Genomic DNA, 15,526 nt, shown 5'->3' with positions numbered 1-15,526 from the left:
TTCTGCTCAGGAATTTTACCTTTTTTAGCCTCAAACTCACCTTTTTTCATTCTCTCTTTAAGAACTCTTGCACAACACTCAGCCACTCTTCCCTTAAATCCCCTAAAATCCCCTTTAATTTACATGTGAACCGTGACTGAGGGGAGTTTACATGACTCTGACGCTGATGGAATCTCAGGACGTACATGTATGGATGTTTTACCAGGCAACAGTTTCCTACTTCTGCTTTAAGGTCTAAGTTACTTCATAAAATCTTATTTAATTTAAGTTTAAACTCAAAACAACACAGGATAGAAAGTCATTCAGATATGACGTTTGTGTCCTAAAGTCACTTTAGAGGCTCCACAGCCGTCACATCTACTTTATATTCTAGTCCACAGAGTTCTGCCGAGTCAGCGTTATGAAACCTGTGTGTGTGTGTGTGTGTGTGTGTGTGTGTGTGTGTGTGTGTGTGTGTGTGTGTGTGTGTGTCCTACCATCTCAGAGCTGTCAATAGCAGAGAAGTGACTGTCACAGTCGGCTCCTTCAAAGTGAACGGTCCAGGTACCAGGAGAGCGAGGATGAGGCGTCAACCGACAGAAACCTGGTGACATAAAAAAACACACACAGTCACACACACACACACGTCATGTGTTTGTGTGTGTGTGTGTGTGTGAGGAAGAGGAAGAAGAGGAAGAAGAAAGCGGACCGCTGCACCTTTTTCCCCAATGAAATAACATCACTTATAATTTTAGACAAGAGGATGAGACTGAGGATGAGACTGAGGAGACGAGAGAACGAGAGGATGAGACTGAGGAGACAAGAGGACGAGAGGATGAGACAAGAGGATGAGACTGAGGAGACAAGAGGAAGAGACTGAGGAGACGAGAGGATGAGATTGAGGAGACGAGAGGATGAGACTGAAAAGACGAGAGGAATAGACTGAGGAGACGAGAGGATGAGAGTGAGGAGACAAGAGGATGAGACTGAGGAGACGAGAGGATGAGATTGAGGAGACGAGGATGAGACTGAGGAAATGAAAGGATGAGAGTGAGGAGACAAGAGGATAAGACTGCTGAGGAGATGAGAGGATGAGAGGATGAGACTGAGGAGACAAGAGGATGAGACTGAGGAGACGAGAAGAGGAGACTGAGGAAAGGGAGAGACTGAGGAGACAAGAGGACGAGACTGAGGAGACGAGAGGATTAGACCGAGGAGACAAGAGGATGAGACTGGAGATAAGAATGAGACTGAGGAGACAAGGATGAGACTAAGGAGATGACAGGCTGAGAATGAGGAAAGGAAGAGACTGAGGAGACAAGAGGATTATATTGAGGGGAGAACAGGATGAGACTCAGAAAAAGGGAGGATGAGACTGAGAAGGATGAGATGATGAAAAGAGGATGAAACTGAAGCGAAGGAAGAAAAGAAAAAGAAAAAATGAGTAACGTTGGAATGTTCCAACTCCACAAGGTGGCAGTGATGCACCAATCATGGAAGTACGCTGCTGTTAAAGCCACAGATGAAGAAGAAGAAGAGTGAACTAGTGTGTCGTTTCTATGACTCTGTGAAGTCACCTCTCTGCAGCAGAGGGTCCAGGAAGTCCTGCAGACCGTTGGGCAGACTGCGCACCACGTCGCAGGAGTATCCGTCCTCGGGGAGGAGGAAGGGCAGCTGCAGGTCTGGGTCCTCCTCCAGCTGCACCTCCCTGCCGTCGCTCCTCGCCAGCTCATCTGCCGTGTTCTCTGCTACGGCCACGACGTGGTCGATCAGCTCCTGCGCAAACATCCACGGTGAAGCTTCAGCCTGATGTTCTTACAGTGTGTGTGTGTGTTCTTGTACTTGCGGCATACTGAGGACCACTAAGGGTTTTTAACCACCAAAGTGAGGTCATTTTTACGGAGTGAGGACATTTTGGCCGGTCCTCACTTTGTTTTCATTGAAATCACTTCCTTAGGTTGCTACAACATGCTATACTCAACTTTTATGTAAAATTTTGGACAAATTTTTTTTTTCAAATTTTGGTCGACATAGTATAGTATGATTTTTTGTCAAATTTTGGACAAAACATTTTGGGTACATTTTTTTTTTCAAATTTTGGGTAAAACATTTGTAAATTTTGGGTAAAAAAACATTTGTAAATTTTTTTTAATTTTGGACGACAGTATAGTATGAAATTTTTGTCAAATTTTGGTCCATTTTTTTTTTTTTTTTAATTTTGGTCAAATTTTTTTTTTTTACATTTTGGTCGACATAGTATAGTATGATTTTTTGTCACATTTTGGACAACAAATTTTGGGTACATTTTTTTTTCAAATTTTGGTCGACAGTAAAGTATGATTTTTTGTCAAATTTTGGACAAAACATTTTGGGTACATTTTTTTTCAAATTTTGGGTAAAACATTTGTACATTTTGGGTAAAAAAACATTTGTAAATTTTGGGTAAAAAAACATTTGTGATTTTTTTTTTAATTTTGGACGACAGTATAGTATGAATTTTTTGTCAAATTTTGGTCAAATTTTTTTTTTGTCAAATTTTGGTCAAATTTTTTTTTTGTAAAATTTTGGTCAAATTTTTTTTTTGTAAAATTTTGGTCGACATAGTATGATGTTTTTGTCAAATTTTGGACCAAAGATTACAACAACAAAAATCGAAAAAGTTTTCCAGCCCTTTTTGCTCTGGGGCTCCACCTGCAGACATTTTATGGTACTGCAACCAGTAGTTCTTTGTAGATGTCATTCATGAAGTGGATATTTGTAATTGTGTTGATTTATAAAGTGGAAATGCTGGTCCTCATTATGCAGCAAGTACAAGAATGTGTGTGTGTGTCACTCACTGGTGGGATGTAAGGCTCGTCTGGAGCACAGTGGTAGTTGGTCATGAGGGCGTGGAGCTGCAGAGAGTTGAGCTTGAAGCACGTGTTGTGGATGTTCTGCACGTCCTGCATGGAGTACTTGTCCATGGTCAGCAGCGTGGTGGCCTGGAAGATCACATCAAAGCCAAATATATACGATATAACGCATGTTTTTGGGTGATATTGGGACACACTTCTCACGCCCGAGAACCCCCAGCCTTCATGTACAATCGCTGCTCGCTCTCCTGCACCAAATCCCATAGAGAAAACGAGCCTTTTAAGCCTGCAGGGACACAGGAGCAGCTGGTCTAATGCTGCCTCGTTTGCTAAGCTTGTGTCATGTAAGAAAATCCAAATTAACGATTTCAAACACAGAAGTCACTAAACGCACCGTTGGAACTTCCTAAAGGAGTCAACAGTCGATGGACAACTCCTGTCTCCTGTCACGTAAAAACGATGATTTTCTGAATGGGATTTGGTGCAGGAGAATGAACATTTCACAAAGCGAAGGAAAAGTCTAATTTTATCCACTTCCGCTTTATCTATTAGTTGTTGTTTTTTTCCCCTTGTGTACAAACTGACAGACACTGACCACATATTTGGTGGTTATTAAGTGATAATTCCACTAGAGGGCAGCGAGTTCCTGCCAAAAGTGGCAAAACTGAATGTTAAAGGGATAGTTCAGAATTATGGACATTGGAGACCTATTTTCCAACTCAGCCGGTGTGATGGAGACGTCTGGAGACGTTTTCAAGAAATTTCATTCGGTTCTTCTAGTTGCCGAGTTCGCTGATGCTATGGCTAGCGCAAGTCAACGATATAAGTTAGCATGGCATTAAAAACACTCATGCCGACTCCACAGTGCACCCGAGGCAAATCGATTGTAACGGCAGACTATCGATGTACATATCTGTGTTGAAAGAATGTTTGACATAAAACCAACCTTGCAATTTGAAGGATTTATGTCTCAGCAGCAGCAGCAGCGCGTCATACTTCCGGCAGCGGCGGACTGATTCCGCTGCCGGAAGTATAGTGCTGAGAAAGTAGTCCCTCAAAAATCCATGCGATGCGACGTTAGTTTTGTTTCAAATATTATTCTATTACATTCTGTTACAATCGATTTGCCTAGGGTGCACTGTGGAGTCGGTATGAGTGCTTTTAATGCCATGCTAACTTGTATCGTTGACTTGCGCTAGCCATAGCATCAGCTAACTCGGCGACTAGAAGAACCGAATGAAATTTCTTGAAAACGTCTCCAGACGTCTCCATCACACCGGCTGAGTTGGAAAACAGGTCTAATGTTCAAAACTCCGAACTATCCCTTTAAGAAAGATTTCTGGTGGTACTGCTCTGCTTTGTCCACTTGTAAATGCACGAAAACGGTCAGTTTCCACAGCTCGGCGTCACCTGTACGATGCGGCTGAGGTGGCAGTCGGCGGCGAGCTCCAGCCCCTGCTTCTCGGCCCACGCCTCGATGTGGCTGAGCTGCTGCCGCAGGATGGCGCCCCAGTAGTGGCAGCAGAGGCCCGAGTCCTTGTCCTTCACCAGCTTGTTGAACAGCCACATGTTGATGAAGTGGAAGAGCTGCGAGAAGAGCTGGATGGTCAGGGCGGCGTTGACGCGGCACCGCCGCAGCAGCGACATGGCGCCCGTCAGCGTGTGGAGGACGTCCTCTGGATACGGCAAAGAGGAAATGTCTCAGGAAATACAGAAATACGTGTTTTATTTAAGTAGAGATCTGATTGTTCGTTTTTTTTGACTTACCTATCTTGGGTCTTTGTGGATTATGCTCCTCTGGGTCGTCCAGGAAAGCAGGCATGTAATTATTCAAGTCGCCCTGGAGACAGTGAACCAGGTACCTGCAAGAAAACATGACAACATGTTCAAATATACACGTATAAAATGTGTTTGTCCATCAACAGATGAATCAATAACGCAGCTGGTTGCACAAGCCCCTCCCCCTTCCAAATACCCGTTTCAGCACCATGTATTTAAATTGACATATTTCAAGAACGGTCGATGATACAGATATAATTTTTGGTTTTGAGCGTCACAAGGCTTTCAGGAGCTACCATATTCAAATTTGATCAAAACGGGTGTGAATCGACAGAGATATAACAGTTTTAAACACTCAGAGTTTGACATTTTACATGGGAGTCAATGGCAGGTTTGACCTCTCTCCTCTTCGCACGTTTAGGTGATTTTAATTAAAACCGCAAGTCGTACGAAAGTGAAACCAACACTCCTGGTTAGACGACAACCATAGCAACGTTTTAATGTAATGAAATTGTCTGTGTCGGTTGGAAATTGTGGGCAGGAGAAGAGTTTTGTGATTATTTTCATGTCGCGCAATACATGCTCATTCTAAAAATCTGACATCTTAAACTGCGATTCCTTAAAAACCGTAAAATATATAGAAACTTTGATGTAGGTGAAAAAAGTGCAAACTCTTGTGAAGCGTTTAAAAGTTTCAACCGCGTCTCTACGTTAAAGTGTGACGACACTGTGAGGCCTCCAAAGTGGTTGGCCATTTCCCATTCATGTGTATGTGGAAATTGCTTTGCATTGCAGAGCAGGCACTCTAATAAAGTGAAATCACTCAGAAAAACTCCCTTAAAATTATATTCCATGCCATCCACACTCAAGACACTGACTTGAAGGCCATCTGGACCAGGTGGGCGAGGATGTCCTGGGCGTCCAGCGTGACGCGGCTCAGGTCGCGGTCCTGCTTGACGAAGTTGAGCAGCTCCGAGGCGTTGGCCATCCAGAAGGCCAGCGCTCCTGCGATGTTCTTCTGCTTCTGTTCACGCAACAAACGACAAACACGGAGAGGAACAAACGCAGAGGAACGACGTTAGAAGAAGAAGAAGAAGAAGAAGAAGAGGCTGCAGAGTTAGAGAGAGAGAGAGAGAGAGAGGGGGTGGGGTTTTCTGTTTGAGTGGCAGCCAAAGGGAGCAGTTGTTACTTCAGGGGATAGACTCATGCCCCGCCCACCCCTCCGTACCTCCCCCTCCCCCTCCCTGGTCATCATCATCATCATCACGTCAAAAATAAGCATCTTCACATATTTCTTGGATATTTTCAGTTTGACGAGCAGTGAAGATGACGCTGACCACGGCTTTATCACCTCAAACATGACTGCAGTCAGCAGGTCGCCAGACACCAGCGTCTGCCTCCAAACAACAGTTCATTTATGGGTTTAGACTGAAGACTTTTTTACTACGAACAACACTATGTTACTACGAAACACATCAGTAAAGTAAATCCATATTTTTATACAATTCGCTCAATTAATCGCTGATTATTTTGGTCCAAAAAATGTCCGAAAATGTGGATTCGAGCCTCAAACCAACATATTTTCAGCGTTAATTACTTTCAACGGAGCAAAGAAACCAAATCAAATTCTCAAAAACAGTTGACGATTGATTTAGCGTTCAATCTAAAGTGTTTTCAGCTACTGTTAACGTCCGTATTAAAGAAATAATGCGGCATTTTTAAAAATACTTTTTATACGTAGACTTCCCAAAGGTGCAAAGCTAATTAGCTTAGCCGTATACCGTACATAAATAGCTGAATTCGTTTCCTCCGTCTAATCTAGAAAATAAATCGATGCCAATGAGGAAGTGTCTGAAATCTGTTTTCTCTTTAGTGGCCATCAGGGGGCGACGTTAATTATCGCATGAATTATTCCACTTCTTGTTTGATTTTTAAACGCCAGAAAAGCACGGTTTTTTTAATTTTTATTTCCGAATACGCTATAAAGCAGCGTATAAATCAGCGAAAATATAGACGATGTGAGATTACGCGTATTATTTAAGTACGTAAACCTACTATAAATTACTAAAGGCTTACTAATGAAAGTTCGCAAACCGGCACGTGAAGCTACCTCGCACTGATACTTGATCTAGCTTAGCGTATTCTCTTCAGTGGCCATCAGGGGGCAACTTTAATTATTGCGTGAATTATTCCACTTCTCGTTTGATTTTTAAACGTCAGAAAAGCGCGATTTTTTGATTTTTTGTTTCAAATACGCGATAAAGCAGCAGATGAGGGTTCCGAATACGCGATAAAGCAGCAGATGAGGGGGGCAACTTTAGTTATTGCGTGAATTATTCCACTTCTCGTTTGATTTTTAAACGTCAGAAAAGTGCGATTTTTTGAATTTTTGTTCCGAATACGCGATAAAGCAGCGTATAAATCAGTAAAAATATAGACGATGTGAGATTACGCGTATTATTTGAGTACATAAACCTACTATGAATAACTCAAGGCTTACAAATGAAAGTTCGCAAACCGGCGGGTGAAGCTACCTCGCACTTATACTTGAGCTAGCTTAGTGTCAACTGATTTTGGCTAATATCGGCTAACGTCGCGAACTACACACTCAGTCCACAGTCTAAAGGAGTCAAAAGAAGCCAGAGCTCAGTGTCTGAGGAGCTGATTGGTTAATAACACCACCAATCACAGAGGGGGGAGTGGCACAAAGGCCACGCCCCCTGCACTCATCTATCCCCGCCTTCAAAAAAGTTTTAAAAAAACAACATATTTTTCAGAACAGGCAGAGGATAAATAATTAAAGAGATGAAGCCAAAAATTAAAAACGTGACATTAATAAAAACACAAGACGACGTCCAAACAGACAAATGAAGCAGAGCGAGGTGGAGGAGGACGCAGGGACGCCGTCCGTCGCTCGTCCACGCTGTTCGAGGGAGAAGGAAGAAGCAAAGAAGACAAAATGGATGCCAAGGATTAAAGATGGAGTGACAGCTTTGGTTTGGCTCTGTTTGTCTGTTTGTTTGTTTGTTTGTTTTAGTACCAGGCGACTCCAGCAGCAGGAAGCTGAATGAATTAGTGGTGCTAGATGTTTGCTGTTGCTGTTGTTGCTTTAGTTTTCCAGCTGTGGACGCGTTAATGTCAACAAGCGTCTGAACGTTGTTGTTGTTGTTGTCGTTAGGAGTGGAGAAAAAGAAGCAGCAGCAACAACAATGAAGGGGCTGAGAGAGAGACAGACAGAGAGAGAGAGATTTGGTTGGGCGACATCATCTTTCATGAAATACGATTGTTTTTATTCCAAACACTGGGTCGGGGACCCACAAAAAGGTCACGGGAGATTCTTTTGGGGCCCCAAAAACATTTTTGCTAAATTCTCACAACCTTTCACATAAGATAATGTGTATATTTTTTTTTTAAATAATGTGTATAAAAATGAGGTTTCGCTTAATTTACCAAAACATCTCTTGGAAATTGTTTGTTTACTAATTCAAAATGGCATCATGTTTCACAGATATGGTGTAAAAGAAAGTTTGCTCAAACTCAAACTTTTATATATTCATTAGTGCATCGGATACAATGATTTATCGTTATACGATTGACTTTCAACGCATCGATTACACTGGTCAACACCAAATTTATTGTTTTAGTTTTTTTTTTAGCTGATTAAGGATCATTTTGATGTGCTGCATCCAAAAATGCTCAATGGGCTACAAAGCTACATATTAGTTTTTTAACGTTTTTGTTTACATGTACGGGTATTTTCACGTCATATGATGCAAAATTCTTTTACATTTCTTGTAATAAAATACATTCTGAAGATTTTGCATGTGTCAACTTATGACTAATTGTTTTTCTTTAATATTACAAGTGAATGAAATGGCTTCGACGAGAAGAAGCCTGACGTATTCTGCTACATCTGCGGAATCTGTTAGAAAACACTTTTATTTTTATCCTAAAACCTTTTTTGGATGAGAAATATTAATGAAAATCAACAGATAATGTCACAAAAAATGAAATCAATTTAGTCAGAAGATTGGATTTTTCACAGTCAAATTAGCATAGCATTAGCAACACCTGATCTGATTGAAAAAAAAAAAATGGATGTCATTTTTGGATTCAGAGTTGCAGAATGGTCCTAATTCAGTTGAAAAGACGTAGACAACTTACAGTTTTATTTCTTTGTTATTACAGCATCACGATATAGGGTTTCCCCTACGATTTTCACGCCTAATCACGAATAAAAATAAAGATGTTTATATGCAACAATGCTTTAAATACTCCGACAAATGGCTGAATTGCACAGAGACAATAAAAAAATGGGTTAAATTAATACATTCATTGATATTCTAAGAATATTTGGATAGATTTTATTCTTAGTTTAATAAGTGCAACCTTTCAGACGATGCAGAAATTTGTGTCTTAAATTAGCCGTCAAATCTTCCCTAAAATTGTCTATACATTAGTAATCTGATGATGTCCGTCACCCCACAACCATGAGACAGAGACAGTGAGGTAGAGAAAGAGTGAGTGAAGGAGGCAGACGAGTCTGCAGCAGCCGTATCATGGTGTGCTAATGTGCTCTCCTACCTGATCCCCATCACGGATCTCCTGGATGAAGGAAGAAGAAGAGGAGGAGGAAGAGGAGGAAGAGGAGGAGGAGACGTTCAACAGGACAGAGAGAAAACACGTCAACACGTCTACAGTATGGACACAGCTATGTAACACACACACACACACACACACGTCATGGTTCACGATGTAAAGCCATGTTAAAGAGCTAAAGTGATGCAGGTCGACGGGAAAACAAACACAAAGTTATGTTCACAGTTACGACGATGAGCTAATTCATAGTTTGAGGAACAAGTTTTTAAATCGTCCGTGTCTCTGCAGCACGATATCAGTCACATTAGACGTCCGTCCGTGGGGTTCATCAAATAAAAGAGAGAGGAAAACCATGCTCGGGCTCAACAGCTTGTAGTTTTGAACTAATGCAAATATTATAATAAAGTGACAAACTTTAAGTAAAACACTGCACAGCCAACAGTTAAAGGACAATTAGTGTCATTGGGGACATGCAGCGTTAATAACAAGGCTAATAAAAAGCATCATGCTCTCACTTTTTGGACATTTCCTACAAAAAGAAACTCTTTAATTGTTGAAAGAAGATTCTGTTGACGTCTCATTATCGCTTATTTGTCTTTTAGATATAAACATGGCATCATATTATCTTCCGGGACTCTTGAGATGCGATTGTTTTTATTTACAATCCCACAAATGGGTCACGGGAGATTATTTTTCTCAAACTCTGCTGATATTTATGTGTAAAATTTTCAAATTATGTGCATAAAAATGTCGTTTTTAATTCATTCTCCAAAATGAGATGATGTTTTACAGATATGCCTGCTTTTCTGGGATGAGATACGTGAATACGGACTTCAAAATGGGGTGTAGAGGTGAAGCATTGCACCTCAAAGTGTACAAGCCTGCCAGAACTTATTAAAAGAAGAAGAACTTTGTCTGATATAAGCCCATTAAAATCCAAATTAACTCCAATTAATCCAGTTTTCGTTGCTCCATAAATGTGTTGAAACGCAACTTGAAAATGAACATGAAACGGGTGAAAAATGACACCAAAATTTGGATTTAAATCAACGTGACAGATGTTCAATCACTCATGTTAAATCCCTAATATGGTAAAGAATCATTTTTAGTTTAATGTCTGACTGATCTGAAGAAAGGAAGGAGTTTGTTAACATGAATGTTTCTCTGTACGCAGACGACGCACCGCTGTTCACACACACGAAGCAAAAAACAAAGAAAAAACAAGTGTGTGTCAGGTGTGACCGGCGACTGTGGAGAGAGAGAACGCTGCAATAAAAACAAAACAAAACAAAACGTGCAAACACAAAACTTACAACACAGCCACACACACGTGTGTTGTTGTAAGGATTCAGTTAATGTGGAGCCAAAAACATGACGTTAAAAACAGAAGCAGCAGGAGGAGGAGCGCGGCTCGACTCGCGTTTAAAGAGCGTTTTTTTATTAAAAAAACGAGCGGCAGTACTGACCTGGATGACGCCCTCCATCATGCTCACCATCTTGTTCACGATGGCGATGACCTTGTGCGTGCGCTCCGACGGCGACATGTCCGGCCGGTACGTCGGCGACAGGACGTAGCGGCAGGCCATGTACAGCACGTACGTGGGCGACAGTTTGAAGTGCACCGTGGAGCTGTTGGTGTAGTTGATGATGGCCGACAGGAAGGTGTCTTCAGCTGCGTTGGAAAAAAAAACACACGAGAGGAGCGCGTCGTCACGGCGACAGCTGAGCGCAAAAACGACGTAGGGGAGCGATATTTCAGGCTAGGTTAAAGGGACGCTGTGTAGTATTTATGGGTTTATACGACCCAAAATCCATGTTCGTGTTTCAAAAAGTCATGGTCGCGGTTGCATAGCCACTGTTAGCAGCGAGACGCCGCGTTTCTACCGGAGCCTGTAAGGACAAACCCGAGAGAACAAATCAAGCGTCGCTTTACTTGTAGCGGAAGTCCCGCCTCCACCGACAGAGCGGATACGATACAAAAGACGCACTTATACGTCTGAATAAATACTAGAACCTCATCCGCTGACACGGAGAAAGACGACGAGGACGACATTTGACCGGCTGAGGACACCGTAGCGCTCAGGGAAGGGAGGGGGTGAGCAGAGGAGCAGTTCTTTGTTTGTAAATTTCAGCCTCTCCTCTAGATGGCACTATAAACTACTTACTTCACCTTTAATAGATTTGATTTTTGGACCATAACATCAATAAATAAATCACTAGGACTGCCCCGTAAAGAACAGCGTAAAGAAAAGTTACATTTAAGACTTTTTAAACAGCACTTAAAGGTACTTAAACGCACTTAAACTAGCTAGTCAGCTGGTCAAATGTTGTCCTCGTCGACGAAGCGGAGAGAGTGGAGGCGGGACTTCCGCTACAAGTAAAGAGACGCTTGATTTGTTCTCTCGCGTTTGTCCTTACAGGCTCCCGTAGAAACATGGCGTCTCGCTGCTAACAGTGGCTATGCAACCGCCGCCCGCGACCATGTTATTTTACATGACTTTTTGAAACACAACGAAAATGAAACAAAAACTATTATACAGCGACTAGACAATGCAGAAGCACATAATATGTATAAAAAGGTGGATTTGGGGTAATTTAAACCCATAAATACTACACAGTGTCCCTTTAAGCCCTGACTGTGGTGTCAAAAGTCTGAGTTTAGCTTTAGTGTCGAAGGTGTTTGACGTCAAACTCGAGAGGGTTTAACGCGTCCACATTTCACATTCACGGTCGCTCTATGACCAATCCAAAAAAAAAACACAAAACGCTGCTTTGGCTGTTCAAACACATGAAGTCACGCGACACGACAGACGCATGAACGCCCTGAGCACAAGACAGTCAACAAACAGAGGTGTTACCAAGACACGGGAACAGACTCTGAACAGACTCTGAGAGCCTGGAGCAACAAGAAACTTCAGGATTCATCAAACACCCGAACATTTAGAAGACGTTTTAAAGACGCTGAGAATGATTTATAAATAAAAACCACATTTCAAGAATGGTGTCGGAGCCACGTTCATTTCTATTTTTCTTCTTCTGAACACGTGCGAAACATCACTCTTCCGTAAGTTTGAGTTTGGGTGTTTTGTTTATTTTGAATTCAGAGAGAACATCAGTGAACGGCGATGGCTTCCGGGGATTCTTCTTTGGCTGCGAGTCTGACAAACTTCACACGCTCTACACATTAGCGGAAAAAGGCTCAATTTAATCCTGATAATTATTGATATCCAGTGATTTAAAACTGTTTTATTGTGATACGGTTTTTGGTCACATTACTGAGCCCTGGTAGAACTTTACTCGTGCATTGTTCTGCACAAAAATTCAAGCACCTTCAACGACCCCGTGTCTATTTAGAGGTTGATTTTCATAAAACTTTCAAGTGTCTTTCAAGGATTTCAAGGATTTCAAGGACCCGCAGGAAAACCTACACGAGTTCCATACATTCACCCTGTTCTAAAGACTTTTACTTTTAAACTCGATACACACGTTTTTTTTACTTTATCCGCGTGTTTTTAGTGATTTCTTTGTTAAACGGAGCAAAGAAACCACACACATTCACATTTAAGGAGCTGAAAAAAATAAAATAAACTCGTTTTAATTCCTTACAATAACCAACCAAACCGATTAATCAATTATTAAAAAATAGTTGATGATGAATTAAGTCATCGATTAATAATTCAGTAAGTGTTAAAGCTCTGTTTTAAAGTAACTGCCGCGAAAAAAAATTGATTCACATAGGAATCGCAATTTTTTACATTAGAAAAAAAAAAAATTCTATTTTGAAAAACAACACAAAACACCAGTTTGTGTTATTTGTGTACAGTTTATTTGTGTTACTTCTGGGAGAAAAAGGCAGCTAGCGTCATTTATGCAAGTTATTTTTGTTGTACAGTAAGTAAGTTTTTATTGGTTTTGAATGAATAAATGCTAACTTTTGTCTTAAGTTTGCCTTTGTGTGATCACATTATCACATTATCTTATACAAACTCTATTGTTTTGATGCCATAATTTGCCTAAACACACTATGCATGGTATCAATTTTTGAATCGAGAATAGATTTTGAATGGAATCGTGAGCCACCCAAAGATTCACATCCCTAATAACCACGTTCCACCATTCACAGTATTCTTTATTCCCTGCTGGTGCTGGTGTTCGTCCATTCAATAAATTAGGAGGTTCGATAGTTTCCTGGTCGTTAACCCGGGTCACAGACTCAGAGAGTAAAATAACGATCGACACTCACAGTTTTCTCTGAACTCGATGCTGGCTGGAAGAGTCATCTCCGTCCTGTCGACTGAACTGTCCTGAGACCTTTAAGAGAGAGACGATAAAACACCGTGAGGACGAGGGGAAGAAGAAGAAGAAGACGAGGACATGCTGTATGATGAAGAAGAAGAAGAAGAAGACTGACCTGTTGTCCTGCTGCTCTCCTCTCATCATGGGTTTGACCATCCCTCGCTCCATCTCCAGTTTTCCCGAGCTCTGTCAAACAGAATTGTTGAGGTTTCACTGCACTGTTTTGGCTGCACACGAGCGCTAATTTTAGACGTCGGAAAAGCGACCCGAACACGGCGTAATGACTACTGTCAGACGATGGTTCTTCGGTCAAACAACTTTAATGTCTACGTTTATAGCGGTTACGTAATTCAAAATCTACGTGGGAGGATGAAAAGTTTGGTGTTTTTGGGAATCGCCGAGTGGCTTTTGTGGAGAGCGGCGCATCGTCTGCATAGAGAGAAACATCAATGTTGAATTTTAACGCGATTAAAGCCTCTAAATGTTTAGATTAAAGCCTGGATTTGACACTTTTTTTAAGGATGTGTGTACCTTGCTGTGGAGATAAAGCGGTGGATTCTTTGCCATCACCATTAAAAGCTGCTTAAAGCGTTTTATCATAGTTATCATAGTCGTTTGCTGTGTTTCCTCGTTGCTCGTTTGTCTTTTTACCGCCTCCTTCTTGTGTTGTTCTTTTATCCTTCGTTCTTCTTCTTCCTCTGATGTTTTAAACGCGTCTGTCTTTGATCTGTGCTCAACATACATGTGTCTTTATTTTAACCATTTATATTTATTTATACAAATGTGTTAAAATGTCTGATTTCTGAGTAAATATATAATAGAAACACCCTATTATACTTATTTATCAGGTCACTATCGATAGCAGAATTAAAACAGTTTTAAACTGCCTTTATGTCGTGTTTAAACAACTACTGTTTTTATGAACGGAAAACAGAGTATATAAAATATTATATACACATATATATATATATACATATAGATTTACTGTTTTCACAGTACACAAAACTTTTAATAACCGTGGGAACGCTGGCTGTTTACTGAACGCAGAGAGCAAACGCTGAGCGGTGTGTGTGTGTGAGTTTGTACTTGCGGCATACTGAGGACCAGTGAAGGTTTTTAACCAACAAAGTGAGGTAATTTTTTACGAAGTGAGGACATTTGGTCGGTCCTCACTTTGTTTTCATTGACATCACTTCCTTAGGTTGCTATAACATGCTAAACTCTGTCAAAAAAAAAAAAAAAAAAAATTTTTGGACGACATAGTATATAGTATGACTTTTATTTGTCAAATTTTGGACCAAACATTTTGGGTCAAATTTTTTTTCAAATTTTGGACCAAACATTTTGGGTCAAATTTTTTTCTTAAAATTTTGGACCAAAAATGTTTCATCAGTTTTTTTGTCCATTTTTTTCAAATTTTGGACCAAACATTTTGGGTCCAATTTTTTTTTCAAATTTTGGACCAAACATTTTGGGTCCAATTTTTTTTTTCAAATTTTGGACCAAAAATTTTGCATAATTTTTCTTTTCAAATTTTGACCAAACATTTTGTGTCAATTTTTTTTTCAAATTTTGGATGACAGTATAGTATGACGTTTTTGTCAAATTTTGGGTCCAATTTTTTTTTCAAATTTTGGACCAAACATTTTGGGTCAAATTTTAGTAGATGTCATTCATGAAGTAGATTTTGTAATTGTGTTGATTTATAAAGTGGAAATGCTGGTCCTCACTTTGTCAGCTCTTTTACCCGGTGCTCAGTATGCAGCAAGTACAAGAATGTGTGTGTGTGTGTGTGTGTGCGTGTGTGTGTGTGTGTTACCTTGCTGGTGGGCAGGGCAGCTCCACTGTGGACGTCTCCTTGAAGGTCGAAGGTGGTTTCAGCTACGCTGCTAGTGAAAGGACACGGTGAGGACGGCGGTTAGAAGACGCACTTAATCCACACACACACATTATTAAACACACACATTTATCAGATTCTCAGGAAGAAGAAAAAGACGGACGGAGAGAGAGAGAGAGAGAGA

General features: G+C 40.8%; 1 protein-coding gene across 1 annotated transcript in view; it reads right to left on the bottom strand.

Annotated features, from left to right (window-relative positions):
• afdna (afadin, adherens junction formation factor a) overlaps positions 1-15,526 on the bottom strand; it is a 103,293-nt gene that overhangs the window by 38,216 nt on the left and 49,551 nt on the right. The window contains exons 11-21 of the mRNA XM_083898932.1: positions 15,325-15,394; positions 13,621-13,691; positions 13,453-13,520; positions 10,676-10,881; positions 9,195-9,215; positions 5,489-5,634; positions 4,599-4,693; positions 4,242-4,507; positions 2,817-2,960; positions 1,557-1,755; positions 477-583 (exon numbers count right to left, since the gene is read on the bottom strand). Of these exons, the coding sequence (XP_083755058.1) occupies positions 477-583; positions 1,557-1,755; positions 2,817-2,960; positions 4,242-4,507; positions 4,599-4,693; positions 5,489-5,634; positions 9,195-9,215; positions 10,676-10,881; positions 13,453-13,520; positions 13,621-13,691; positions 15,325-15,394 (1,393 nt within the window). The remainder of the gene's footprint in view (positions 1-476; positions 584-1,556; positions 1,756-2,816; positions 2,961-4,241; positions 4,508-4,598; positions 4,694-5,488; positions 5,635-9,194; positions 9,216-10,675; positions 10,882-13,452; positions 13,521-13,620; positions 13,692-15,324; positions 15,395-15,526) is intronic.

The sequence above is a fragment of the Microchirus variegatus genome, assembly GCF_963457635.1.
Source record: "Microchirus variegatus genome assembly, chromosome: 12".
Classification (NCBI taxonomy): Eukaryota; Metazoa; Chordata; class Actinopteri; order Pleuronectiformes; family Soleidae; genus Microchirus; species Microchirus variegatus.
This window is presented reverse-complemented; position numbering and strand designations above follow the sequence as displayed.